Below are 26,127 nucleotides of genomic sequence, written 5' to 3'. Positions count from 1 at the left end.
CCTAGTCAATATCCAGCCAACTCCCAGAAGCAGAACCTCCCAACTAACTGGCTGCTGCTGCTGCTGCTAAGTCGCTTCAGTCGTGCCCGACTCTGTGCGACCCCATAGACGGCAGCCCATCAGACTCCCCTGTCCCTGGGATTCTCCAGGCAAGAACACTGGAGTGGGTTGCCATTTCCTTCTCCAATGCATGAAAGTGAAAAGTGAAGTCACTCAGTCATATCCGACTCCTAGCGACCCCATGGACTGCAGCCTACCAGGCCCCTCTGTCCATGGGATTTTCCAGGCAAGAGTACTGGAGTGGGTTGCCATTGCCTTCTCCAACTAACTGGCAGATGACCACTAATATGTTTGGAGACCCAACTGAGACCAGAATAATCTATATAGAGAGCAAAATAATTGGGCAAATAAATGACGGTTGTTTAATGCCACTAAGTTTTGTGATAGTTTGTTGCATATAAAAAGCTATTTCATTTACCAAACGTTTTTCACCATTGAAATTGAAAAATGATTCAGTTAAGTTTAAAAAAACAAATCCTTTATTCAAACCCCAGAAAAGCAAAAGACATATGTAAGAATCCAGGAAAAAAAAAGTTGAAGGGAGGGTCAAAAAACATAGGAAAAAATAAAACTCAATATACTTTCTTTGTTCTTACCTTGCCCCTACTTGTGTCAGTATTTTGATTCCATAAAATATTTTTTAAAATAAAACTGAGCTTTAGATAAGTTATCATAAAAGCTCACCTTCCAGTTTTAAAATGCAGATACTTAAGATGCTTCTTTTCATAAAAGAAGGTGTTTAATTAGCACCAAAGGTGTGATACAAGTTAAATGCTAATAAAGTTCATCCTAACAGTCAAGCTTAATGCAGGGTCTGGCTCAGCATATTTTTGAAATACTTCTATTTGAACTTAGTTTTTATTCTTCTTTTTAAAGAAATGATATATATATCTTTACAGTGCTTCCCTGGATCCAGGTTTTTGTCCTTTTGTTTCTATAGTCTTCTTAGGCAAGGCAAGAAAAGAAATCTTGCAAGATGCCCTAATTAAGTCAATATGCAGAGTTGAAACATAAAAATTCAAGGAAAGCTGTACTGAGAAAATTCTCAATTGTATTTTAAGGACTAGATTTCCCAAACTTCTACTGCTTGCTATTTTCAAAGGCCAGAATGTAGGAAAGAATAGAATAGAGAAGAGAGAAAAAGAAATTAATAAATTCTAAGAAAAACCTTTGGAAGGTTTGGGAAAGAAAGCTAATCAACAATTTAAATCTTAGATTTGTTCCCAGAAAAAAAAAACAATAAATAAAAAATGGAATTTTCCTCTCTTGGGGAACATGGTGATCTGAATATTATCACAGAGGTATAAGTCATAGTGGAGAGGTGTATCTGGCATACAGAAATGTATGTCATAGAGGCGGAGCTCCACATCTGCAAGAATGAATCTACCCTCTTCTGTCAGAAGGTTACTTACTGTCTTCTGTCCCATAAGCCCAGGCCCCACTCCTATCTTCTGAGTTATGAGGCTTCCAAACTTATTTTTTCCTTACCTCCAGTGACTGCCTAAATAAACACTTTTAAAAGCTGGAAATGTTAGCTTTCTGCTCTAACTACTTCAAACCAAAGCCAAATTGAAATAGCTAGGATCATGGGATCATGCATGTTCTTTTCTATTTCAAGGTTTTCTTTTAACTATTAAAATTTTTATTGGAGTACAGTTGCTTTACAATGTTGTGTTAGTTTTTGTTGTACAGAAAAGCGAATCAGTTCTGCATATATCCATACATGCATACATGTATTCCCTCTTTTTGAGATTTCCTTCCCACTGAGGTCACCACAGAGCAATGGGCAGAGATCCCTGTGCTAGGCAGTAGGTTCTCAATAGCTATCTATTAGTTATCTACTGTTTGTTTGTATTTTTAATAAAATAATCCAATAAATTTTCCTTTCCTTGTTTCCTTCATCCTTCTCCCTTTGTGCTGCTGTAGATATCTACAGCAGAGGTCAGGTTGGCTGTAGAGGAGTAAAAATTCTTTATTGCCAAGGAACATCAATGCATGAGCTTTGTAGAACATGCTATCAAACCGGACCACCAATGAAAGGGAAAACATTTGAACCTTTGCCTATATGGGAATAGGGGTTATCTCCTCAGGGCCACATGGCTTTGAATGGCTCTAGATTTGCATAGTGTCTTTCCTTTTATAAAAGTCATTCTTTGTTGCCAATCATCATCACTTTAGATCTCTTCTGCTCCCTTCCTAGCATACTGCTTGTTATTAGTGCTTAAATGTTGTTAGATTGGAACCCACTTTCCATAATTAGCACAGTGAAATTTAGGTAAGCCAGAAACTTGAAAAGCAAAATACCGAACTCAATTCCAGAAAATTCAGAAGATCTGAAGGACCATGGACTATCAGAAGGGAAAAAAAAGGAAAACGAATGTTTCTCTTATTAATGGGATGTGCTTACTACAGAACTAGAGGAAACGACATTGGGAGGAAACTTGAGATAATATTGTAACAGTGGGGGCTTATAAAACCTCTGTGAAAAACATCCCTTTAAAAAGTTAAGTTTGGGCTCAGTAATTGCCTGCCTCCCATTGTATTGTGCTTTCTATCATATGATCAAACTATCTCCCGGATCCTTAGGGGGAATTAGTGTCTATATTCTCTAAGCTACTTGAGGACATTCAAGGGGCTCAAGGCTACTGGTGAGAGATTTTCTAGTACTAAAATCTCATACATCTTTGAAGAAATCCTCTTTTGATGCAGGGTATAGGTTCTTAGAGGGTCTTCCAAGTTATTAATACAGCAATAAACTGATCCCAAAGCAAGATCACCTTGCATTAAAAAAGCAAAGTCAACATGATAACAGTGTTGATTATTATTCTCTGATACACATATCCCATATTACACTTGGACAGGTATACCTTTAAAAGGCCTAAGAAAGTCTCACACAATCAAACAGATACAGGACTGGAAGCTTTCTCATTTGAGACTTTTTTTCAAACCTGAGAGCCTGGTTAATGACTTCTGAAATAATAATAATTAAAAAATTATTTTATGTCTTAGATACTTGATCCACTATAAATGTATGATTGCTAAGCTATGAAAGTCATCAGCAAATGCAGAGATTTATATTCCCTTCTAAACTGCTCTTGTTAATGAATTGAGTTCTAAGCACCACTGCATTTAGCAATTAAAATTCATTTAGAAAATTGTAGCTGGGCAGTGAAAGCAGTTTCTTATGGCTTTTCTCTCTAATAGGGCAAAGAAAAAAATTGCAGCCAGCATTTGTAAATTAAAATAATGATTTTTCCAGTTTCTACATTGTGTATCAACCACCTTTACTTAATGTAGATTTTAACATCATTTGATTTTAATGATTAATTTAATTTTAACATCATTTTGTATCAACTTATAAGAAACATGCTTGAAGTACCATTAAGACGACAGGATGCTAAGGGCGGTATCGCATAGGTGCTTTAAAATTGTTCTTTATGCAATCACACATTTAGATATTTCATGATAAAATTTCAAAGGTCAGTGTGTGTGTTGCGGTTAGTCACTCAGTCATGCCCCACTCTTGGCAATCCCACGGACTATAGCCAGCCAGGCTCCTCTGTCCATGGAATTCTCCAGGCAAGAATACTGAAATGGGTTACCATTCCCTTCTCCAGAGGATCTTACTGACCCAGGGATTGAACCCAGGTCTCCTGCATTGCAGGCAGATTCTTTACTGTCTGAGCCACCAGGGAAGCACTTCAAAGGTCAGAGTATTCAGTAATTCCTGAAATGCACTTCAGGGGAGTAGAAGCAAGGTTCTAGGGTAATTCCTGGATGAGATTTAAAAGTGATAGCCCACAATTGCGCTTTAAAAATTTTGGAATTAGTTGCTAAATTTTAAAATGTGGACAGTTTCCATTTTAAAAAGGAAGATTTCCAGTTTCAGTTGAAAAATTAGAAGACCTGGTAAAGTTGGGCCTTGATTATGGCGGGGCAACCATGGGCTGGAACCAAATATTGAGACATACACACAATATCCAATTAGTCCCATCACTCCTAACACAGACAACTTCACTCATTCATATAACCTTTTTGACCCCTAGTAACAGAGAAAAGTTCAAAGTCTGCCCTGGAACGCTAAGGTCACATATGTGGAAGGAGCTCAAGAAACTCAACCTAGACCCTGCCTGTACTTTTCTAGTAGTTTGCTTCTATAGAAGGCAATACAATCCCTTCACAAATGACTCTAATGGATAAAATATCTTTATTTTTATCTCAAATCTACTTAAAGTAGAAATCACTTAAAGCAATTCAAAAAATAAATCTACTTTATCTTCTGTACTATATCCTTTCACTTAGAAGAAAGTGATCACATCTCAAGTATTTTCTTCTCTAGGCTGTATATATTGCTCACGCGTGCATGTTAAGTCAGTTTAGTCATGTCTGACTCGTTGAGACCCTACGAACTGTAGCCTGTCAGGCTCCTGTGTCCATGGGATTCTCCAGGCAAGAATACTGGAATGGGTTGCCTTGCCCTCTTCCAGGGAATTTTGCTGACCTGGGATCGAACCATGTCTCTTATATCGCCTGCATTGGCAGGTGGGCCCTCTACCACTAGCACCACTGGGAAGCCATATACTGCCCAAAGTGTGTTAGTTGCTCAGTCGTGTCCGACTCTTTGCAACCCTATGGATTGCAGCCTGCCAGGCTCCTCTGTCCATGTGATTCTCCAGGCAAGAATACCAGAGTGGGTTGCCATTCCCTTCTCCAGGGGATCTTCCCGACCCAGGGATCAAACCCAGATCTCCTGCACTGCAGGCAGATTCTTTACTGCCTGAACCACCAGGGAACCCCATGTACTGCCCAGTTCTTCATCATATGACATGATTTCATGTCTAGTTTATGGTTAACTTAACTTCCTAAACTTTTCTTTGTGTAAATAGCTATGAATATATTTCTCTCTTTTTTTTGTATTTGTAGAAATTTAAAAAATCAAATAGTAAGATCACATTTATTCATATTAAGTTTCATTATGAATTTGGGATTATTACTCTAGGATATTAACAATTTTTTATTCTTTCCTTACTTGTATTTTCCTTGATAGCTACAAGAGGGTTCTGCCTACATATTCTTTTATTCGAGTATAATAGACATTTACTAGAGATGCAGTTGAAATAATGTGAAAATATTTATATTTCTTATATTCTTTTGGAATAGGCCAAAAAGACGAATGTTTGCTGTCCATGCTAAGTCACGTCAGTTGTGTCCAGCTCTTTGAGATCCTATAGACTGTAACCGACCAGGCTCCTCTGTCCATGGGATTCTCCAGGAAAGAATACTTGAGTGGGTTGCCATGACCTCCTCCAGAGGATCTTTCCGACCCAAGGATCGAACCCACATCTACTGCAGCTCCTGCACTGTAAGCGGATTCCTTACCACTGAGCCACCAGGGAAGATCCTCTCAAGAAGGGGATGTTTTCCCACCCACTCCAGTATTCTTTCCTGGAGAATTGCATGGACAGAGGAGGGTGGTGGACTGCAGTCTATGGGGTTGCAAAGAGTCAGGCATGACCTAGCAACTGACACTTACACTTCCTTACTTTACTCTCATACTAGCCACTCTGTGTAATAATGAAATGTCTACTAGCTGCCAGAAATTAGGTTGGAGTTGTGCATATCAAGTTGCACCACAGCTTTGGATCTGAGTACTGGCAGTGAGAAGGACTATGGAAAAGTTACACAGTGTCTTGAGCCATGATGAAATATAAAAAGAAAATCTGATATTCAGTGATAACATTTTTTTAAAAAGAAACAAAAATTAGAAAAAGAGATGAAAGTATATGGGACGAAGACATTTCAACAGGTAGAGGATAAGTTTTTCCCATGAACAGGGCTGGTGCAGTTGGAACTCCACGTGCAAAAAGATGAATTTAGACACCTAAATCTCATGTTCAATGTTCATGTTCAATGTTTAATAAAATAGCTATAATGAAAAAGAAAATAATGTTGGTGAGGATGGTGTTAAATTGGAACCCTCCCCCATTGATGAGCCATGATGGTTTCCAAGTGTTGCTAGTCTTCTCTGAATGCCTAGCCAGCTTAAATTAAGAATGTGTGCATGCTCAGTCACTCAGCTGTGTTGAGCTCTTTGCAACCCCAAGAACTGTAGCCTGCCAGGCTTCTCTGTCCACTGGATTCTCCAGGCAAGAATACTGGACTGGGTTGCCATTTCCTCCTCCAGGGGATCTTTCCCACCCGTGTCTCTTTTATCTCCTACATTGCAGGTGGATTCTTTACCCGCTGAGCCATCAGGGAAGCCCCAAATTAAGAGCATGTTCCTTCAATCCTACCCACACCACTGTGAGTAATCCTATTCATTTGCACCATCTAAGGCAAATTTTATTTCCTACTGAAGCACACTGATTGATACAAAGGGTAAAGAAAAAATACCCAGAAACATGCAGAGAGAAAGTAATTTGATACACAAAGGAATCAAAATCAAGATAAATCTCACACTTATCCACTGCAAGAAAAATGACAGAAGCTAATGGAACAAAATATGTAATATGAATGTGAAAAAAATTCACACATAACGTGGAAAAAATTTTTTTTTCTCCATGATTCCTTTTTTTAAAATTTTTTTTACTTTACAATAAAAATTTTGACTTAAAATTTTCATTCTGCCATTCCTATGTGAAGTCAAGCAAACGCTATTTTCAGAAGTGCAAAGTCTCAGAAAATAAAACATCTACAAACTTTCCTTGAAAAAAAAATTCAAGAGCATTATCTAATCAACTTAAGATGATATACAATTGAGGTCTCAGAAACGTAGAAGTTGTGGTTTAACATCATTGACAATAAGTACTGAAATTGAATATACAGAATTGTTTCTGTGACTATATAATTACACAGGAAGCAAAGATATTCTTTAAATTGAAACTTGATACTGCAACAATGAATACTTTAATAGTAATCTCATTCTATAATCCCATTTTAAATTAACAAATACAAGACAGTAGGTGGCTCAGATGGTAAAGAATCCTCCTGCAATGGGAGAGACCTTGGTTCAATTCCTGGGTTGGGAAGTTACCCTGGAGGAGGGCATGGCAACTCTCCAGTATTCTTGCCTAGAGAATCCCCATGGACAGAGGAGCTTGGCGGGCTATAGTCCATGGGGTCACAAAGAGTTGGACATGACTGAGTGACTAAGCACAGCACAGAAAATAATCCAAGGGACCGTACTAAGTAAAAGAATTCTTAATTCTGTGTTCCATTCTTGGTTTTGGTAATAGTGAAAACTGAAACTTATACATGTATTAAAAAGAAAATGTATATTCAGATATAAAAGGAAAAAAAAAAACGAGCAGAATTTAAAATGTCTTTTAAAATGGAGTATTACTCAGCCATTAAAAAGAATACATTTGAATCAGTTCTAATGAGGTGGATGAAGCTGGAGCCTATTATACAGAGTGAAGTAAGCCAGAAGGAAAAACACCAATACAGTATACTAACGCATATATATGGAATTTAGAAAGATGGTAACAATAACCCGGTGTACGAGACAGCAAAAGAGACACTGATGTATAGAACAGTCTTATGGACTCTGTGGGAGAGGGAGAGGGTGGGAAGATTTGGGAGAATGACATGGAAACATGTAAAATATCATATAAGAAACGAGTTGCCAGTCCAGGTTCAATGCACGATACTGGATGCTTGGGGCTAATGCACTGGGACGACCCAGGGGGATGGTATGGGGAGGGAGGAGGGAGGAGGGTTCAGGATGGGGAACACATGTATACCTGTGGCGGATTCATTTTGCTATTTGGCAAAACTAATACAATTATGTAAAGTTTAAAAATAAAATAAAATTTAAAAAATATCTTTAAAATATATTTTTAAAAATTTATCTTCTGAATCATTATAGAACATAATTATTCTAATTTAGCCATATCTCTAAGTAAATGAATTCAATCATTGCATTTTACCCTTGAAGGACAATACTTTCCATATAACAGATTCTCCTAAATACAAGCAGACAGCTACCATTTCATGAAGTTCTATGAAAATGCTTTCTTCCATGTGTAAAGAGGCAGTGGATATAATCACATACCAACATATTAGACACTCATTACGCACTTGAATGCAATAATCAGTTGGGTTGTCTAATTATTTCTACTATTAGTCAAGGCTCTTGGCCAATTGAAGAATGCTTACTTTGTGAAGGAAAGAAAAAATAATGTAGTTAATTTTATTTACCACTATGATTAACTGGCTAGACAAATTAGAAATAACTGAGCTAGCCAGACAACGAATATAGAACACTTGAATTTTTAATTTTAAGCACTTCTGAGTTGAATCATGCTGAATACAAATGGCCTTATTAAGTGAAATATTTAAGTATAAAATGGAAAATGTCAGGAGAGCAGCTAAATGACATCTTTAAATGTCATCTTCAAATGTCGTTTACCATCTGGATAAAGATCAGTTTAACTGACCCTGAAGTGTAAAAATGGAATTAGAACAGACATCAAATAAGTGGCTGCATTTCCATTAAAATGCAATCAAGTACAAAATATTCAAGATATGACTGAATTTTCAATTTGGAAAACATTTCCTAATATACAGTGAAATTGCATGTTATATTTACTCAAATGTAACACAAGTACTGGAAAACAAAGGAACCGAGTAAATTCTAATTTTAGGAGCTAAAGCTGGGCTCCTCTGACAGCAGTCAATGTCTTCTTAAACACGTCTTCCCTTGACTGTGCATTTATTGACAGCTTTTGCATGTTTAACAGTCTGCCTGTGTGAGTTAAATGAAATATGGTTCTTGAATTCAGAGAGCATAGAATTTAGCTGTGGAGTCAATAAAAGCTAAAAATTGATCAAAAGTATCTTGTGCTTGAATACAAGAGCCCTCTTCTCTCTGCTAAGATGTTTCTCTTTAAGAATAATGTTCACTGAGCAGCGGAGGTAGGAGAGAAACATTTATCCAGACACATGAGCACTGTCAGCCCTGTTGATGGTTGCAGGGGCAGGCAGGGCAGCCTCACTGTAAGCAGGTCCCCCCCAAACCTTTGCAAATGTGAGCTAATGGATGGCAAAGCAGCAAGGACTAAGGACATACCTCCTGCTTCCTGCCTCGGGACGGACAGAGTGGTTTTATAGTGAAGTTAGATGTCATAGGGAGCTTCAGAAAGTAGCAGACATTCATGGGAAAAGAGAAAGCAAAAGAGTTTCAAAGGACTACATAAAAGAACTGGAGTCCTAGAAAGACCTAAAATTTCAACTACATGGACTTAAAAATTCTTCCTAGGAGTTGTCTTAATCGGCTAATCTAGAGCTATTTGATATTATTATTATTATTATTATATTAACAACAAAATCTGATGTCTACATCATACCTGACAGTTTTTCAAGCACTTTCACATTTTATCTCCTGTTATCCTTGTGAACAGATTGGACAGGGAACATACTTATTTTCCTTTAAAAATTAAAGGAAAATAAAGGAAAATCACTTTATATTTCCTTTAATAAATTATTTCCTTTAATATTTTTTATTATTTCCTTTAATAAATTAAAATTATTTATTTTAATTATTTCCTTTAATAAATTAAAGGAAAATCACTCTCAGTGATTAAACTGAGAGTTGGGCTTTCCTGGTAGCTCAGTGGTGAAGAATCTGCATGCCAATTCAGGAGACACAGGTTTGATACCTGGTTCAGAAGATCCCCTGGAGAAGGAAATGGCAACCCACTCCAGTCTTCTCGCCTGGGAAATCCTATGGACAGAAGAGTTTGGTGGGCTATAAACTATGGGGTCGCAAAACAGACATGACTTAGCGACTAAACAAGAGTCAGCCATTAACAAATCTATCTGAAAAAACACAGGTATTAAGTCTGTAAAAAGAACAGGCAGGATCAACAGACCTGAAAATATTTTTCTAGCTTTATGTTCTTAGTTTTTTTTTTTTTCTTCAAAGATTCCCTTTTTTGTGAGATAAAAGAGATTTTTCTTATAGACATCTTGAAAGTATTCTCTTAATGCTTGTCCAGAGCATTCCCTAAATGTGTGCTGGAGATGCAGACCTTGAAGATTCCAGAAGTACTGAGGTGCCTATAGAGGACAGGTCATTTGTGGGGTCAGGAAAAAGATGAAGTGGCAGCCTGAGACTCTGCAGTGAGACCAAGCTGGCCAGTGGAGACAGGGGTTTGGAGGTAGATGGACTGATGCGGACCTGGCCTATTTTCTGAGCATTAAGTGTTCATCTCGAAAATGAAACTATTAACACAATGATACATAAAGTGACTGGCTTATAATTAGCACTCAACACTGATGGCTATTGAACAACTGCAGCCCTGGGGTGATTTTCCACATCTCCCAGGCCAAATTAACTGCTAATTGAATGTCCCAAACATTGGCCATTTAAAGTAAATTTAGATAAGTCTTTGAGGGTGAAAGGATCTGCAGTCTTCTTCCATTCTCTAAACCTGCAGTTCACGATTTCTCACCAAAGAACATGGAAGTTCAACTGCAGATTCGATGCCCAGGATGTCAGTGTCATCTCCCCTTCCAAGAAGCCAATGAAATCTTGTTTCAGGGAAGACTTGCTGCTTCTGGGGAATAATTGGGGTTTTCAGGAAGCAAGGTAGAGGCCTGGAAATTTCTAGGAGGCAGGAAAGTCTCAAGAGACCTCTAATGCTGGAAGTGGGGTGGCGCTGGAGTTAGTCATCTACTTCCTTCTCGTCTTGTTTGTACAATCTCAGCAACCAAAGAAAGAGCCCTGATTCTGAGTCAGCTTCCTGTCCTCTCTGCAAAAGAGGGCCTGAAACACCTTTCCTAATTTCCATTCATCCGCTCATTAGAAATTATTTATTGCTTGTCCAATGTTGTCAACAACTTCCAGTTGTTGTGGATACAGTGGTGAATAAGACAGACTCAGTCCTTACCCTCAGGAAATTTACACTCTAGTGCAGAAAAAAGCTACAGACAAGTGAAATATGAAATATCAGTTGTTACAATATTACAGAAGCACAGGGTCTCATTGACTACAAGCCAGGCACTGAGCTGGATGGAGTGCGACAGTGATCACAATAGGTGGGGCCCTGTCTTCACAGTGCTCACCGATGAGACAGCGAACACCAGTGTGCATGCTGAGTCGCTTTAGCAGAGTCCGACTCTGTGACACTATCGACTATAGCCTGCCAGACTCCTCTGTCCATAGGATTTTCCAGGCAAGAACACTGGAGTGGGTTGCCGTGCCCTCTTCCAGGGGATCTTCCCCACCCAGGAGTTAACCCACATCTCTTATGTCTCCTGCATTGGAAGGCGGGTTCTTTACCACCAGCATCACCTGGGAAGCCCGAAAGTATTCAGCACAGGAATGCAAATACTTTGCTGTCAAATAAAACCTCTACAAGACCATCTTTTCCATCAGAAAGTAATTAACTTGAGTCCAGGGACTACTCTCATGGTGACATTAACTGTTATTCCCTTATACACACTATATGTACACACTCAGTAAATGTTTAAAAATACTTGCTAAATTAAAGTCAGATCAAAGTTTGGGGATTCTAGGCTCAAGGAAAAGGCTGAGACAGAGAACAGATGCATTTTATGCCACTGCTAGAGGCAGGGCCATTCTCAGGTAGCCAAGAGTGGCCATGGGTAGAGGGCAGTGGTAGAGAACAGTGTTGGTAGTTTAGATCCCAAAGCCTAACGCACCACGGGGAGAAGTCAGGCACAGCTACACCCTGAGTAAGGAATGGACTAGATTGTTAAATGAGAGCTGGTTCTACATGAGATTTTTGTCTGTCACACACAAACACACACATACACACACACACAAGCCAAGCCATCTCAAAATAATTATTTCACGCTTAGAAATATAAAGACTTTCACCTTTAAAAAGCATCAGAGAACACAGCAAAGGAAACTATAAGCAAGATGAAAAGACAACCCTCAGAACAGGAAAAAATAAACGCAAATGAAACAACTTACAAAGGATTAATTCCCAAAATATACAAGCAGCTCATACAACTCAATGCCAGAAAAACAAACAACCCAATCAAAAAGTGGGAAAAAGACCTAAACAGACATTTCTCCAAAGAAGACATATAGATGGCTAGCAAACACGTGAAAAGATGCTCAACATCGCTCATTATTAGAGAAATGGAAATATCAAAACTACAGTGAGATATCACCTCACATCAGTCAGAATGGTCATCATCAAAAAGTCTACAAACAATAAATGCTGCAGAGGGTGTGGAGAAAAGGGAATGCTCTTGCACTGTTGGTGAGAATGAAAATTAATACAACCACTATGGAAGACGGTATGGAGATTCCTTAAAAAACTAAGAATAAAACCACCATATGACCCAGCAATCCCACTCCTAGGTATATACCCTGAGGAAACAAAATTGAAAAAGATATATGTATCCCATTGTTCATTGCAGCACTATTTACAACAGCTAGAGCATGGAAGCAACCTAGATGCCCATCGACAGATGAATGGATAAAGAAGTTGTGGTACATATGCACAATGGAATATTACTCAGCCATTAAAAGGAACTCATTTGAGTCAGTTCTGATGAGGTGGATGAACCTAGAACCTATTATACAGAGTGAAGTGCATCAGAGAGAGAGAGATAAATATCATATTCTAATGCACATACTTAGAATCTAGAAAAATGGTACTGAAGAATGTATTTACAGGGCAGCAATGGAGAAAAAGACATAGAGAACAGACTTACAGACATGGGGAGAGAAGGGAGGAGAGGGTGAGATGGAAAGAGTAAAAGGGAAACTCACATTACTATATGTAAAATAGATAGCCAATGGTAATTTGTTATATGGCTTAGGAAACTCAAACAGGGGCCCTGTATCAACCTAGAGGGGTGGGATGGGGAGGGAGGCGGAGGGAGGTTCAAAAGGGAGGGGATGTATGTATACATCTATGGCTGATTCATGTTGAGGTTCGACAGAAAACAACAAAATTCTGTAAAGAAATTATCCTTCAATAAAAAATAAATAGAAAAAAAAGCATCAGAGAAGTCTCATATTATTTCAATAATAGCATAAAACAAACATTTGGATGTTTAACTAATGACCAGCACTCATTAACTCATGCCACACACCTTAGGGTGAAAACCGATCAGCCTTCCAGGGCAGATTTCACTGCAGAGAATTACAGTCAAAAACTTAGACTATCTAGATGCTATCATTCCATACTGTGGTTTATTACTAATTGGAAAAGATGGTGAATTCTTTAGTTACCATGGGATTTAGATACCTCCTGAGGCCACTGGTGCAGTAAAACTACTGAATACTCTGAGCGGGGCTCAGCAATGAGATCCAACCAGTCCATCCTAAAGGAAATCAACCCTGAATATTCACTGGAAGGACTGATGCTGAAGCTGAAGCTCCGATACTTTGGCCACCTGATGCGGAGGGTCGACTCATTGGAAAAGACCCTGATGCTGGGAAAGACTGAGGGCACCCCTGAGAAGAAAGGGGTGACAGAGGATGAGAAGGTTGGATGGCATCATTGACTCAATGGACATGAGTTTGAGCCAATGCTGGGAGATGGCGAAGGACAGGAAAGCCTGGTGTGCTGCAGTTCATGGGATCGCAGAGTCGGACACGACTGAGCGACTGAACAACAACAGATTATTCAGAAAGCTTCACTTGTTCTTGCCCCCTCACATAGCGTCTTCAGTTCTGATTTCCACAGTAAACCAGCTCCTTAGATGCTGAATAGTAGCAACAACCAAAGAGAGCATTGCAGGTCTCTGTGGTTAAAACCCTTCAGCAGAGCCCTCAGTGAGTGCACACTCTCAGTTTAATGCAACATTCTGATACCTGCATCTCGGTAGCCTCTGTGGCATCCATAAAGTGTAGTGTGTTAGTCACTCAGTCATGTCCAACTCTTTGCAACCCCACGGACTGTAGCCTGTAGACAGGGGAGCATCTGTCCATAGAGTTCTCCAGGCAAGAATACTGGAGTGGGTTGCCATTTCCTTCTCCAGGGGCATCCATATGGCCACATTATGTGCTGTGCTGTGCTTAATTGCTCGATCATCTCTGACTCTTTGTGACCCCATGGACTGTAGCCTGCCAGGCTCCTCTGTTCATGGGGATGCTCCAGGCAAGAATACTGAAGTGGGTTGCCATGCCCTCCTCCAGGGGATCTTCCCAACCCAGGGATTGAACTCAGGGTCACATTATAGCAGGTGTTAAATTACTATTCAGTAAATATTGTTGATTGTATAAATGAAAAAATAATTACAGTAATAAAATAACAGTAGTGAAATGAAATGGCATCCTGACTACAAATAGAATTTTCAGGGAACACAGAGATGGATAACTTTATCAAGGAGAAAATGACACTTTTCTTGAGAGTATTCAGTTTAATTTCTACATTTATGAGTAAAGAAACTAAGGCCTACACCTTTCAAATTATTGTTCAACATTATAGGGAATGAGTTGGAGAAGGAAATGGCAACCCACTCCAGTGTTTTTGCCTGGAGAATCCCAGGGACAGGGGATCCTGGTAGGCTGCTGTCTATGGGGTCACACAGAGTCACACATGACTGAAGAGACTTACCAGCAACATAGGAAATGAGAGATGAGGCAAAGCCAGTTTCTAAACTCCATGACATATGAGGTTTTTTCAAATAAATCACCCTAAAATTCACAGCTAATGACAAAATGTCTTAACTGTATTTTCAGCAAAATTTAAATTCCTAATTTATTGATTGTATAGATGAGAACTGACAATTGTAACAAAGGCTCATCCATCCACTGGCTGCCATCCATCAACATATAAAGTCTGTTTAGAATTGATTTTCTTCATGGTTGCTCTAGGCCTGGGGTTGCCTTTATATCTGATCACAGCTAGGTGAGAATTTCTTCCAATATTTCTCCCTCTGCCTTGATTGCTACTTAACTTAGATTAATAGTGTACATCTACGGATTAAGTTTTCCTTCATGGTCCCAGAATTTTTCTGTGACCAAATTTTAAACTCTTTATTTCAATGAGAAGCCCTGAGCTTTAGCAACAACAGTGTGGCTCAATTGACTGAGAACCATTCAAATCCCTTTTTAAGGTAGGTTAGATACAGAAGTCAGGAAGCAAGCTACTTTTCACTGACTATGTAGGTCACATGCTTCCATAAATGCACGGAAACACAGGTCAGCTGCTCAGGCCACTCAAAGTTCAGTCTAGAGCCCCAGTGAAAGTCGCTCAGTCGTGTCTGACTTTGCAACCCCATGAACTGTATAGTCCATGGAATTCTCCAGGCCAGAGTATTGGAGTGCATAGCCTTTTCTTTCTCCAGCGGATCTTCCCCACCCAGGAATCGAACCAGGGTCTCCTGCATTGCAGGTGGATTCCTTACCAACAGAGCTATGAGGGAAGCCCCTAGAGCCTCTGTTAAACTGGCAGAGTCCAGAGTAGAGACTTAGTTCCCACAGATATGGTTTATCAGCAAACAGAACATACATTTATTGAACATTCCAATAAATGTTTCAACATACATTTATTGAACAATTCCTACAAAGCCTTGGGAACTGCATATGTACTCAAGGGGCAGAGGCTTAGTCCGTTATTTTAAGAATTCATCATCTGTTTAGTGCCTTACTGTTTCAAGAATATAAAGTTCGAAATTCCAGCCAAGAAAGGAACTGTAATCTGATCCATTATATAGGGTGTGTACTGCTGACGTGGAGAAAAACATAAATTTGAAACTTATAATAAAAAATCAGTATGTTTCACCAATAGGCATGTTCTGATCTGTGAACCACTTTGCTTTTACTGAGAGCTTGGCATGTGGGTAAAAGAAAAGGGCCATTTACCCAAATGAGCCTTGGGAATCACTTCAAAGTGCATACAACTGCAAATGTGATTTCATTTTTAAAAAATCCAACAAAGCTTACAATTCGTAAATTAATGCATCTTTACAAATCCAACGATTGGTAACCTTGAAGACAAGCTTTCCTATGCTTAGGTGCCACATTATGCTTTGCGTTTACTTTAGTTTCTTTTATTCCTGCCTGTGTTACTCAACAAACTAAGGCCTCTGAGAAGATGTGACTACAGTCATAGTATTTAATTGATACATTTCAAAATATTTATGGTAATTTCACCATAAAGATCAATGACTACTATTCCATTTTTCAGACCATAAGTTAACTACCAGGACCAGGGAGAAGTAACTTGGATGCCAAAGAAATTCCCCACTTTAACGTCTTTAGGGCTGTTTCTTTGCCGATTTATCACTCAGAATTTCTTGTTGCACCTTAAACATGCCCAATCAAAATGCAGCATGGTTACCATCAGCTCTTTATCTTACATAAGAAAATAAGCAGGTAACTGTAAAAACGCAGGAAAAGCATTTGTTTATTAAAGTGTTCTGTCTGTACAAAGAGTCTGAATAAACAGCTATAATCTCCATGTACTCTATAAAAATTTTAAAAAGACACTACTGTTGAAATTTATAGTACTAATTATTGTCGTGTTCTAGAGTGAAAGTTCACGGCAATAGATAGGCTATATTAACCAAGTGCACAGAAAATAAAAGTCCCAAGATAGATGGTGCTATTGCAGTAGGCCAGTTAAGAGCTCCCTAGAGCAACAGGCAGAAAAAGTTAAGAAAATTAATTTATTTTGAGATTTTGGGGTTGGGATTGGGGATGAGACAATACAAAGAGTACAGATTCTGAAATTAAAAAGATCTAATAAACATTCTCATCATCATCATCTAATTTACTCTTTTTCTCCTTTTTTATGTTCAAAGACAAAAGGTCTTTAAAGAACTTCTGTTGGTTCATTCATTTCTCAAATATCTATCACCAATGCTTCTCCAAATGCCAGACTTTAGAGGTGACATGAGAAGACCCCTTCATTCTGAAGAGCACAGGGCTTTCAAAGCTTTGAAAATCAAGGTGGTTTCTACAGAGGTAAGACTTCATGAAGGGCAGTGACCTTCACTTAACTGTAGCAGAGACTCACCCCTCACAGAGCCTTCTCCATACTGTAAATAGCCTCCTCTATATTCTTTTTATTTTTTTTTTTCCTTTCCTGCCACAATGCCTGGCATGTGGAATCTTACTTCCCCAACCAGGGATGGAACCAGCACCCCCTGCATCAGAAACAAGAGTCTCAACCACTGGACCACCAGGGCAGTCCCTGACCCCTCGATATTCTCATGCTAGAGGTGCAGTACCCCAATTCGGAATTCCAAAGGTTGATTGTTGGTTCCATAAAATAACTTTTAAAAAAACCTCTATCTCACTGATTGTGATGCTGAAAGACAGAAAATCAGTTTTACTAAGTTACATAAAGGTAACGGCATTTTTCTGCTGCAAGAAAGCATATTGCCAGTCTCTATCAATGTTTTATAATTGCGATGAGAATGCAATTAAGATTTCAAGCCAGCATCCTGAGAGGTCCCTCTTGTTTGCAGTTGGCAGAACATCAGCTGTTTCAATACAGGCAATGAGTAGCAGTAGAATCAGCTAATTACATCCATCCTGCCTCTACTCAACTCTTCTGAACCCCTGGTGCTTACTCTGTGTTCTCAGGGGGAGAAGATAAGCAGATGGATGTGAGCAGGTGCATGGGACCTTGTACAGCCACCAACCCCGAGAGGGATTGGTCAACACCCTCGAAGCCAGTTAAACTCCCAGTAAACGGTTTGCAAACTCTGACAGATGGCGTACTGGTCCCTGCTGTGCTGTTCAACATCTATATGACTCCATACAAGTAACCAAACTCTGTGAGTTGGAAGACTGATTCTCTCTAGTATATTCTGTTTGACATTTTATGATTTTACTCCATAACTAGTACATTGTTTTCATAATGGAAAGCTTGGCCTGGTTCTCTTTACTCCACTGGTAGGACACCACAAAGGGCTAACAATTGTGTGATTAACACTCACCAAAGACTTAAAAACTGTTTCTGTTTTACACCCATAAAAGCAGATAATTAACTGAAGTTGTTGCAATCAGATGGGGGACAAGTCAGCTCCAAACCCATGACCTCTACTGCACAAAGTAAGCCAGTTACGATTGCACCTCAGTTTTTATATTTATCTTTTTAGAAGCTAACAAAATCAGCATTACAAAAATCTTATTTTTTGTAAGTGAAACATTTCTGATTTTTAAACATATTTAAAACTACTTTTTCTATCTTTGATACTTTAGAACATTATGAAGGTCAACCTCAACTGACCTTCATATGACTACAAAACTTTCTTGCCAGAATATTTTTCATTTTCTCTTTAGAACAATATTTAAAATCCTTCAGATATTTTTCTGCTTTCTCTCCCTTCCTCTTTATTTCCATTTATTTTCCCTACCACCACTCAAATTCCCAAACTGAATGCTATTTTAGAGCCCATTTTAAAAATAAAAGGTTACTTTAAAAGCTGATGTCCTGATGAAAGTGAAAGTGTTACTTGCTTGGTTGTGCCCAACTTTTTGCGACCTCATGGACTGTAGCCCGCCAAGGCTCCTCTGTCCATGGGATTCTCCAGGCAAGAACACTGATGTGGCTTGCCATTCTCTTCTCCAGGGGGTCTTCCCAACCCAGGGATCGAACCCAGGCTGGGTTTGGCTTTTATTCTTCCCAGGTGCATGAGAATTTCCTTTTTGGCATGAACATACACTCACACTGCCTAATGCAGCAAGAGTATTTTCCCAACTCAGAGTTAGAACCCCGAAGGAGGAAATGGTTATAAGAAAAAAGTATGGGAGACAGAATCAATGAAATGTAGTTTTACAATGAGGATATCCCCAGGTTTCTTTTTTGTTGTTGTTGGCAGTAAGATTATTTTGACTTTAAAGACAGAAGAGGTCCCATCTCTCTGGCTAATGGCCAGGCAGTTTACAGGAATCTTCCCCTTTCCCAGACACAGGATGAAAATCAGAAAGCTCTTATGCCATTCTTAAACCCAACTTTTCAGGTAGTCACTTGAAAAACATTCATATAATACCAAATCACAAGGCATTTCTTTTTCATCCCTTGTAATTAGTGAAGTTTGTTTCGACTTGAAAATTTTTAATTGCCTAGACAAAGAATACGGAAGAATGCAAGTAAGGTCTGAATAAGGAATGAAGCCTTATTTATGTATGTGACAACGAGCTTTCTTTTTGCTTGTTACTAAGAAGGTATTTAACAGCTACTCTTATGGGCTGGATTATACCCCTTGCCCCAATTTACATGTTGAAATCGTACCCCAAGCAAATATCTCAGAACGCAACCTTATTTGGAGAGGGTCTTTACTGAGACAATCAAGCCTTAAAAAAGTCATTGCAGTAGGTCCTAATCTATTTTGACTGGTGTCTTATAAGAAGGGGAAATTTGATCACAGACAAAGTGAATGCCATGTCTACGTGAAGATCCAATTTATGAGCCAAGGAGAGAGGCCTGGAATAGATCCTTCCTTCACAGCCCTCAGAAGAAACCAGCCCTGCTAACATCTTGATTTTTGGACCTATTTATTTAGAAAATAAATGTCTATATTTAAGCCACTCTGTAGTATTCTGTTATGACAGCCCCAGCTACTTCCTTAATTTAAAAAGTAAGGAAATCAAACTTTCCATTTTCCTGGCAATCAAACTTTCCATTTTCCTGGCAATCAAACTTTCCATTTTTCACAAACTTCAACTGTATATTATTATCGAAGAAACATCTTTATACCTATGTTAATATTTGATTTCTCAAATTTAGGGGAAAAAATCTTAAATGGCAATGTCCCAGATTTCACAATAAAAAGCATGATCGTTGCAGAAGGTGCTGAGACTCACTGAAATCATTGAAAGTAACATTTTACAACTGAATACACTGAGGCAAATAGAAGTTGGAGAACTTTTAAGTCACCCAATAAGTTATTGGTGAAGACAGCCCTGTGGCTGTCTCTACTGTAGCACACAGCCACCCTCAGGTACTAGCTAAAAATCACGTATCAGTACAATGATGTTGCTCTGATTTGTCATGTTAAAAGTGTTTACATGATAATGTAAAATAAGTAGAAACTTTGACCGTAAAATAGTTTATCCCACTGAAACAGCTTTCTACAAATTCCTGCCACATGTTCTTGACTACTGATGTTTTCATTGTTACGTTGTAGTTGCATTTATTTCCCCCAGGGAACAATAGCTTTATTAATATACTAATCACCATCATCATGAACCAATTACAGTACACACATTGCTTTAGAAAGCAAAATAAGGACAACCTGGGTTTTGCTGGAGAAGCTGCCCTTGAGGTTAGACATGTACAGTTAAATTTGGAGTCAAGTTGAGGTCACTGCTAATGAAATAGAGAGTTGGTGATCTGTGTGGAAAATGGTTGCCTCATGGAAGCTATTCACTCACCAATAAAACTCACTTAGAGCAGGAAAAATTTAAGGGTTTTAATCCCAAAACAAACTTGAGCTTTTCTTAAAGTCTTGGTTTTACTTGAAAAGGAGGTTCTATGTTATTTAATCTTTGCCATCCATCCTCTGTTTCTAAAAGAAATCCTAGTAAAAGCTGAATGAGAAGTTTTATTGGGAAGATACTACACACCATGTACATTCCAAAGGAATTTCACTGTAAACATCTAGGGAATAAGCTTTGTTAAAAGAAATGTTAAAAGAATTCATTGTTAAAAGAATGTCAGTTTTTCCTTCACTCTGGGTCCCTCAGGGATTCCCTGGTGGCTCAGATGGTAAAGACTCTGCCTGCAATGAGGAAGACCCAGGTTCGATCCCTGGGTTAGGAAGATCGCCTGGAGAAGGGAATGACCACCCACTTCAGCATTTCCACCCGGAGAATTCCACAGACAGGAGCCCGACGGGCCATCGTCCACGGGGTCACAAAGAGCCAGACTCAACCGAGCGAATAACACTTACCTGGGTGTAGTTACATGTTTATACCACTTTGAGATAAGCACAGCAATGGAAAGTGCAATATCTCAATTAGTGTATGGAAAGATCAGGATTTTCATTTACATGTTCAGAGAACCACATGTGTATTTGCTAATTTTCAATAATGCTTTTCACAAGTTGCACCATACGTTTTCAGGCAGTTTTCAAGGAAGAATACTATTTTATTTCCAATTGTTACTTACCACAAAGCTAATTATTTCTTGATATATCTTTTCTGTTTCTTTTACTCTCTAGTTATTTTCTTATTACTGATTTTGTTCTTTGAGAAGATTCAGGGAAACTTGCTAAGAATCGTCTAGTAGCTAAAGTGGAAGAGAACTCTGATTCTTCTACTTGAACGAGTAGGACTAAGATGAATGTATTAAACTTACTAGTAAATAAATTTCAACTCGAAAGAAAATCTTAAACAGAGTTATGCTGTGATAAAATTAAGAAATGGAAACCCACTCCAGTATTCCTGCCTGGAGAATCCCTTGGACAGAGTTGCTTAGCAGGCTACAGTCATGGGGTTGCAAGAGAAGATCTTAAGGGCTGGGTGCTGGTGATCCTCTAAGCATTAGATCATTTGGGGGTTGTGTTATAAGGAGGAGTCAAGCAACAGTTAGATCATATTGAATTGCCTTGATGGTCTTTTTCATCCTAAAAGTCTGTGGTTCTATGAACTCTGGAGAAATCTCACAGGATTAGCACTTCCCCCTCAACTAACTGAAGGCTCAGTCCTTCATACTTGTGATACCCTTTGGGTTTGGCATAGCTGTGTAATTTATTTCACTAACATCCATTTAGAGGGCACACACAAAGCATCAGTCACAGTTCATATATGTCAAGTCAGAAGCAGGGCAGAGGTCAGAATTATTTCTTTGCTACTTATTTATTGGTATGAAAGCTTGTATCTGTAACTATATTGGGTGAGAACAACAAACTGTCCTACAATCATAAAAATGGAATTACTTTAACAGTCATATTAGTCTTTGGCACTCTCTATGAAGAGCTAAATATACACAACATGCCATGAGATAACCAATTACTAACCTCCTTCATTTTTTCCAGTTCGTTCTGTAATGCTTGCTTTGCTATCTCAACTTCTATAAGCTGTTGCCTCAGTTTCTCATTTTCATCCTCTGTTGTTGTTCGCTTTTCTTCCACATTTTCCAACTCATGGTGAAGTCTCACAGATACATCCTTTGCAACCTAAATTAAAGTGTTTTTTACCAGTAAAATATAATTAAAGACAATACAATAAATGGACTAGTTACATTAAAAGTATTAGAGCCAATACGTATATAGTACCTACCATATGCCAGGCATCCTTCCAGATGCTTTACATATAAACCATTCACACATATAAACCATTTAACCACCACAACAATCCCACAAGATAGGTTTGAGTATTATTCCTATTTTATAGATGAGGAAAACTGAGGCTCATCACGGTAAAGTAATATGCTCAAGGTAACAGAGCTAACAAGCAGCCAGGTAGTCTGGTTCTACACTCTGTTCCCTTAATGTCTACATGATATCATGGTTATAAATGTTCAATCGTGTTTTACTATGCGTAGAGAAATTTCACAAATCTCCTCTCATTCCGGGTGCCCCCATTATCACTTATTTTAAAACACTTGAAAATAAAATTTTTCCAGGTAGAGTCTGGGGCTTGAATTTTGATCCTATCATTCTCGGTGCTTAGTTTTATGAAACATTTTAATCTTTAAGATTAAGTTAAAAAAATTAGTGTGTGCATTTTTGCCTCCTGTTTTAAGATTACCTCAGAAATTTTAGAGTTTGGAACAAAAGTGAAGTAGTTTGGTTCAGTGACTTAGGACACAGACAGTGAATCTAGACTAGGTAAGGAGCCAGGCTGACCACTTACTAGCCAAGTTCCAGAGTTAGGGGCTGGGTGCTTAACTTCTGTAAAGGGGTCATCTTGTCACCTGGGAAATTATGTTATTAATAATCTCTACCTCATAGTTTTTTTTTTTTTCCCCTTGAGAACTAAGTGAAATAATAATGTACGGAACAAGGCTTGCCAAAGTGCCTGGTGCACGACCGACATTCCACAAATGTCAGAAAAAGGAAAAAGAAATAATACAACTTGCATAAAATGTTTTCCCATAGCTTAAAAAAAAAAAGATAATTACACTCAGTTTTGATATCTTGATGAAATTAATACAACTGAAATCGCATTTCATTTGTTGTCCAAGACAGTCAAGATAACATCTGATTTGCATTGTCCATGAATCTGCCTACAGTCAAACCCAATGAACAGACCGCACCTGCCCCAAACTCGCGTTTCCAAGCTGAAATTTCTCCACTGGCAGAGATTCTGAAGGAGCTACTTCACTAAGAACAAGGTTCTTTCATTTAGCTCACTCTCCCATTACTTTTCCTAAAGGAACCACACGAGACAGTGTTCCTTTCTGGGAGTGGTTGAAATGGTTAAGTACAGAAAGGAAGGACTTCTGGAAGAAGGCGGGGATTGGGGGGGGGGGGCGGCTTTCAGAGAGAAATCTCAATTCTAGTATCTTCCCCGGAGCTGTCCCTATTCTGGGCTTCAACTCCCCCGAGGAGTCTTCACCGCGCTGCTCCTGAGTGCCTGAATCCATCCACTCGGCCTGCATTTGGAGGAGGCTCTCTGGAAGCCAGATCCAGGCCGGAGCCGGCGCTCTGCCACACCCTTGTTCCGCTAGGGAGGGAGGCGCCCTCCTCCCACCTCGGTAAGAGTCACGGTTCCTTCCCAGGAGAGTACCCCGAGCTCGCCCTCCGAAAGACCTTCCGTACACACAGGACTCTCACATCCACCTGTCTGTTCCTCCTCCTCCCCTTCCCGGACCTTGAATTGCTGTCATAGGCGCTGCGAAAACTCCCGCGTCCCTAAAGCTCTTGGCCTCTCCCCACTGAAGGCCTTTCGACGCAAAGAGCCCTGGATCCGCGTCCCCACCCCCGTCCCGTCCCCCGCGCCCGCCGCAGACCTTGAGGTCTTGCTCCAGGCTGCGCAGCAGCTCCCCGTCGATCTCGCCGGTCTGCGCGTAGCGGAGCCGCTTGCGCTCGGCTTTGCGGAGGCGGTACTGCAGGATCCGGCAGTTTTTGTTGGCTCTCTCCAACTCGTGGCGCATTTCCTGCAGTTGACAGGCGTCCTCCTCGAAGAAAGTGTCCCTCATTTCGTCCATCTCGGTCCTCAGCTCATCGATCTCGTTCTGAGGCGGGGACAGGCCGCGGATCAAAACTGGCCTCGCCCCCCCACCCCACCACACCCCTCGGACACATAGCACGTATACCCCATTCCAACTCCAAATCCTCAGCTTTAGCGGCCCCTTTCCATGGGACAGGGATGACACGGAGCTGAACGAACAAGAAACTAAGGAAACGGGCCCTTGGCCTTCCCTCGCTCTCCTAACTCGAGTGCTCTCCATGAAAAAGTGAGACAAACCATAATAACCAGAGAAACGAAGGCCCGGATTTGGAGCCAAATAAAAACCTAACGCTACTGATCTCGAGCCCTCTGAGATCCGGAAGGGGCCTAGGAACCCCCTCTTCTCATTTCCTGTCCCCCTTCCCTTCTTCTTTAAGTGAGAGAGGGTTAGCCGCCTCTCACTTTGCCAGGACACGCCCTAATCCTCCGAGGCCCACTCCTCCCCTCCCCCAACCGCACCCCCCCGCCCCCTCCGCCACTCACCTTGAGAGTCTCGTTCTCCTCCCTCAGCTTCTCCATCTCCTCCTGCATTTCTTCCTGCTCCTGGAGCTGCTGCGGGTGCGGCTGCGACGAAGGGGGCGCAGCCGCCTGCATGCCCCCGCCGCTCGCGCTGCCCTCTGCGCTCTGTTGGGGGCCCTCTGCCGCCGCCGCCATTGGGGAAGCGGGAGGGACCGCCAGGGGCTCACAAACGGCAGGGGCGCCGGCGACCGGAGAGCTGCGGTGGCTGCTGCTGCTGCCGCCGCCGTTCTTAGCGTGCATCTGAGCCGCGGCCGCCGCCGCTGCCCGCTCTTTCTTCAGATGGAATTGGATGAGCTCAGACTGCAGACATCCTTCCTTCCAGTAGCTCCCTCCAGCACCGCCGCCACCCGCCACCACGCCAAGACCGGAATTTCTGCTGCCGGGGCCTGGGGTTTTGCCCGCAGAGGAGGAGGAGGATAGCGAAGGGGAGGCCCCCTCCCCGCCGCTGCCGCCCCTCTGCTGAGCGCGGACGCTTTTCCCTCGCCAGCCCCTGGGCGGCGGCGGTGGCAGCGGAGCGCCCCCCTCCCTTTCCCCGGAGCCACTGACGGCTCCTCCTCCTTCCCCACCCCCTCCTCCTCCTTCTCCTAGCGGAGGGGGTTCCCCGAGTTTAGAGGACGCGGGCTCTAGCTCCCGGAGCGGCTCCTCCGACAGACCAGGCCTCCTGACACCCACCGGGGCCACGGTCGCCACTAGGGCTGCTTCAGCACCAGCTACAGGCTGGACAGCTCCCGAGGCCGCCCCCTTGGGCGCCGGGGGCGCGGCCTTCTCCGCTCCGCCTCCGCTTCCCCGGGCGCTGGCCGGAGGCGCTGAGCGGCTCCCGGTCTTGTTGCCCTGCTGCTGCTGCAGCTGCTGCTGTCGACTAGAATTGAGTTTAGTGCCAGCCCCTACTGGGGCCCGGGTGGTCGCGGTTGCCTGTCGGACAGAATTGTCCCTCAGTCTAGCGGGTGACTGAGCACGCTGCTGCTTTCTGCTGCTGCCCTCCGGGTGCAAGCGAGCCTCAGTGGCACCGGTGGCGGCAGGAGCCGCGGCTGTGAGAGGGGCAGCGCCCCCCGTCGGTGGCTGACTCATGGCGGTCTAGGAAGAATCTAAGGGACGTGATTTACAATAGTCCATCACCAGATCATTCGCTTCCCTCTTCACTGCCACCAACCTTCCTTTCTAATCTGAGACGGAAACAAAAGAAGGAAAGCACACAGCATGTCTGCGTTGTTACAGAGCAAAGGCTGATTCCCCCAACAGGAGAAGCCCTAGAAAATGAGATTTGAAAGGCGCTTTATAGAAGCCTTGACTTTACAAATAGGATGCAGAATTGTCAATTCTCATTTCGCCCGGGGAGGCGCTATCACCACCCCACTCTACCGCTGTAAAACGAAGATCTGAAAGCTGCTGAACCTAACATTCTCACGGTAGCAGGTTATGGCAAGCATGGAGTCAAAAGGAATTGATGGGAGGAAGGAAGTTTTTTGTTTCTTCTTCTTCTTC

The 26,127-nt window shown here is 41.1% G+C and overlaps 1 protein-coding gene across 1 annotated transcript in view; it reads right to left on the bottom strand.

Annotated features, from left to right (window-relative positions):
* MTCL3 (MTCL family member 3) overlaps positions 1 to 25,757 on the bottom strand; it is a 45,326-nt gene extending 19,569 nt beyond the window's left edge. Inside the window, exons 1-3 of the mRNA XM_070376279.1 lie at positions 24,610 to 25,757; positions 23,906 to 24,130; positions 21,969 to 22,127 (exon numbers count right to left, since the gene is read on the bottom strand). Of these exons, the coding sequence (XP_070232380.1) occupies positions 21,969 to 22,127; positions 23,906 to 24,130; positions 24,610 to 25,713 (1,488 nt within the window). The 5' untranslated portion in view covers positions 25,714 to 25,757. The remainder of the gene's footprint in view (positions 1 to 21,968; positions 22,128 to 23,905; positions 24,131 to 24,609) is intronic.
* Between the last annotated feature and the right edge of the window lie 370 nt (positions 25,758 to 26,127).

This window comes from Bos mutus, chromosome 9 (genome assembly GCF_027580195.1).
Source record: "Bos mutus isolate GX-2022 chromosome 9, NWIPB_WYAK_1.1, whole genome shotgun sequence".
Taxonomy (NCBI): domain Eukaryota; kingdom Metazoa; phylum Chordata; class Mammalia; order Artiodactyla; family Bovidae; genus Bos; species Bos mutus.
Note: the sequence above shows the minus strand (reverse complement) of the source record. Positions and strands in the feature narration are given on the sequence as shown.